This window comes from Cyprinodon variegatus, unplaced genomic scaffold (genome assembly GCF_000732505.1).
Source record: "Cyprinodon variegatus isolate N-32 unplaced genomic scaffold, C_variegatus-1.0 Scaffold2068, whole genome shotgun sequence".
NCBI classification, from domain to species: domain Eukaryota; kingdom Metazoa; phylum Chordata; class Actinopteri; order Cyprinodontiformes; family Cyprinodontidae; genus Cyprinodon; species Cyprinodon variegatus.
In genome coordinates, this window is record NW_015152521.1 from 7,075 (window position 1) to 10,953 (window position 3,879).

General features: G+C 51.0%; 1 protein-coding gene across 1 annotated transcript in view; it reads right to left on the reverse strand.

The window, feature by feature from the left end:
- LOC107105111 (pleckstrin homology domain-containing family A member 5-like) overlaps nucleotides 1-3,879 on the reverse strand; it is a 45,059-nt gene that overhangs the window by 6,885 nt on the left and 34,295 nt on the right. Inside the window, 7 exon segments of the mRNA XM_015405225.1 lie at nucleotides 492-538; nucleotides 683-791; nucleotides 878-979; nucleotides 1,886-2,038; nucleotides 2,115-2,195; nucleotides 2,267-2,329; nucleotides 3,533-3,613. Coding sequence (XP_015260711.1) covers nucleotides 492-538; nucleotides 683-791; nucleotides 878-979; nucleotides 1,886-2,038; nucleotides 2,115-2,195; nucleotides 2,267-2,329; nucleotides 3,533-3,613 — 636 coding nt within the window.

Here is a 3,879-nt window from a genome sequence, read left to right on the forward strand (position 1 = left end):
AGCCAAGGACCAGAGAAGGACCAGCCAAGGACAAGCCAAGGACCAGAGAAGGACCAGCCAAGGACAAGCCAAGGACCAGCCAAGGACCAGAGAAGGACCAGCCAAGGACAAGCCAAGGACAAGCCAAGGACCAGAGAAGGACCAGCCAAGGACAAGCCAAGGACCGGAGAAGGACCAGCCAAGGAAAGTGGGAAAATTTTGAATGGTTGCTACTGTAATACTCTGATCTCTGGGGCTCTGAGTTTTGGGTTTGCTTCACCTGTGAGCCCAAATCATCATCATCATCATCATCATCATCATCATCATCATCATCACCATCATCATCATCAACTTTGAGGCTCCTGGATTAAGGGACACTGAGAACCATCAGGATCAGCAACTATAAGATCAGCTAAAGCTCCAACAGATATGGATATGGAGGTCAGGAAATGAGCTTCAGTCTCAGAGCAGATGTTAGTTAACATAGAGGAGGATAGAGAGTCCAGCTTTACCTCGTTCTTCTGCTGACTGGAGAGAGGTCTGGATCCTGGAAACCCTGATGAACAAACAAGGAGAGGACAATCATCTGGAGAGAAGCAGCTAAACATTCTCTGATGTGGTGGTGTCCTAAACCGGAGCGGTCCAGTCCTGCTGTCAGGAAACCCTGGAGTCCAGTTCTAGATGGGACCTGCTTCATTCTCACCTATCTCTGGTCTCTGCTGAGCTTTGGTTCTGGTCAGAGCCTCCATCACATCCTGGATCCTCCACAGCTCCTTCTGGATCTGGATGTGCTGCTGGCTTGGAGGTTCTGTCTGAGGGACACAGACAGAGAGACCGATGTGGGTAAAGATGGAGCTGCAGACCCTGGTTCTGGGTGGGTTCTGGATCGGTCTGCTACCTGCGGGCTGCCCAGAGCCTCCAGCTGCTCCAGCAGGTTGGTCCTGGCCAGAGAGACGTCTGCCTCCAGCTGCTCGTACTCCGTCCAGGACCGTTCTAGCTCCTGGGGAACAACACCAATCAGTCCGTCTGTACTGAGCAAGAGATCCCTACAGACACAAGTCCTCCTTTGACCTCTATGGTGGACAGGACCTCTCATTTAGCTTTGGATAGCTGCTGCAGTCAGCTGGGTTCCTCACATCAACTTTCTAAGCAGTCTGGGCTGCTCTTAGGTCTTAGGGTGACTGGATCTCCATTAACGAACCTGATGCTTGTTAGCAGCAAACATCAGGTTCGGTGGAGGACATGTTTGGTCGGAGGACATGTTTGGTCGGAGGACATGTTTGGTCGGAGGACATGTTTGGGTGGAGGACATGTTTGGGTGGAGGACATGTTTGGTCGGAGGGCATGTTTGGGTGGAGGGCATATTTGTGCTCATTTGACCCTTTGGAGGAAGAAGGATGATGTGCTAGCTAGGAGAAGTTTGAGTGATTTTAATTAGAGGACAGTGGAAAGAACCCCAGATTAGCAGGTGATTATCGAATGCAATGTTTGTGATAACTTAACCGCATTCTGCTTTCTTTAAATTAAAAAGGCCTGCAACGGGACGAGGGAGGGGCCAGAACAACATCTTGGGACTTTGTTTCTCCATATTTGGTTCTTGTGTCCTCATGAACCGTCATCAGCCTCAGCCCTAGTGTTGTTCCGATTCACAAGAACAGCAGAGCGAGAACGGCCAAGTACTGAGAAACAGTCTATGGCTGATGGGTCAGTGGGAGTGTGGGTGGGAAATTCCGACATTGTGGGGACCAATGCTGCTTTAGGCTCAGGTTCAGGTTTAGGACTAAGGTGTGAATCGAGTTCAGGCCCAGGTTCAGTGTTGGTATCATGGTCAGGCTTTAGAAGTGGGTCAGATATGAATGGAAGTCAATGGAGAGTCCCCAGAAGGATAGAGAAAGTGGCAGCTTACAGCGCTGACTCTGCTCAGCTCCCTGCAGGTGCCGAGCAGGCCGCTCTGCAGGACGTCCCTCTGCTGGACCAGGCTCTGCGCCGCCGCTGTGGTGGAGCTGCTCTGCTCTCCCAGCTCCTGGCTGGCCGACTGCAGCGCCGCTTCCAAAGTGTGCTGCAGACAAACATCAAGAACCTTCTTAGCACACCTGAGGGCGCTCTCCAGGCGGACGCTCTGAGGGCTCTGCTACCTTCTCCCTGTGCAGCTGCTGCAGCTTCTCCTCCTGCATCCTCAGCACCTTGTCCTTCTCACACAGCCGGCTGAGCTTCGTCTGAGACACAAACACAGATCAGCCGTGCAACAGAGACGGGCTCTGTGTTGCAGACAGAGAGGCTTCCCTACCTCCACATCAGCCTCGCCTGTGGACTGCAGCGGAGAGCGGTCTGGGAGATCATCTGGGTCCACCTGAAAGAGGAGGATATTCAGACTGGGTCTGCAGGGGCCACTAACGTCACATCAATCCCTACGGTCTGCAGGGGACCAACAGTTCACTGCAGCTTCAGCTGCTAATATGGCTGATTATCTGCTTAAAGGAGGAAGATAAACGGAAATCAGCCCCAACAACTAAAACCAAAGGAGATGAAACAGCAATCAGAGAAAACAGTGAATTTCTGCTGAATATCACATGAACAGAAAGAAAGAAAAAGATGAGGAGGAGCAGGCATGGAGAAATGAACAGCAGCGTTCAGTGACCATGGATCCACGCTGAAAGGATGTTTCCATGGAAACAGGCCTCAGCAGACCTCAGGCAGCCATGATATGAGATGACAGAGACGGGAGGCGTGCTCACCGCTGCATGGAGAAGCTAAACCAGAGGAGGAGCTGTTTTTCCACCAACATGAACCCTGAGGTAACATCTGACTGAATGATACGTGTTTAACTTCCACTCAGCAGTGAAACCAGGCAGCGATGGAAGCGGCATCAGGCGCGCTCTCCTGGACGTCCTGGACTGTCCCGAAGCGGGAGCAGACGTCACATGGGAGCACGTCTGAAAGCAATCCGAACCTCCCAGACCTTTGATCAGGGAACGCATGGATCCAGGAAACATGCAGCCAAAGGTATTTTTACACAAACACGTCTAAACATTTCAGAGTGGGTCTAAAAGCAGAAAACCTGGTGAATGAGGACAGATGGAGGGTCTGTGAAGAATGGTCACCTTCCAGGAGCCACAGACATCTCACAGACAGGATGCTGTATGTGGGTGATGGATCTCTGACTCCATCCATGGGTGAAGTGCCAAGGTGGAGAGGGAGGTGTGGAAACACAACAACCGGGGAACCGCTGCAAAGTTTTGGCTGGAGTCGCTCCACTCTGAGTCAGGAGGAGAAAATGGAGAGCTGCTGGAGAGACGCAGGGTCAGGTCCAGGCAGAGCTTAAGTTTTTAGACTGAATCCGTCTATAGGATCAATTGTTTCTATGGGAACATCCTCCCAAACCTCCAGGTGGTTCTGTAGAGAGCTTTTCATGCAAAGCTTCATCCTCCAGCTCCACTGCCTCCATGTCCAACCATGAAGCCAGTAGCCGTGGAGCTACAGCCCCCCCAGAATGTTGAGACCCAGGCAAAACTCTGAGGGACGGCCTTCCTGCCCAACTTTCCAAATTCCTTACTTGCTGGTAGAGTTGCGGCCTCGGTGCCGAGTTCTCAATCATTGTGTGAATCATGAAGATAAGAGGCTCATTCTCCTTCGTCTAGCACCAGTGGCAGGAAGAAGAGGATACAGTGGAGTAAAAGCTCAGCTGGGAAGTCAAACTACAGATATAAGAGGCTGTTAAAGTGATAAAAAGATCAGACCAACGGAAACCTGCTCAGACTGTAAACCTTCAACCGTCTGAACAGCTGATCTAATTCATTCATTACGGCTACATTGGTTTCATTATAAATGCTAGAAAAGTTGGATATGAAACTCATCAGAGATGCATAAAAACCCAATGACCCCCACAGAGACAGGAAAACA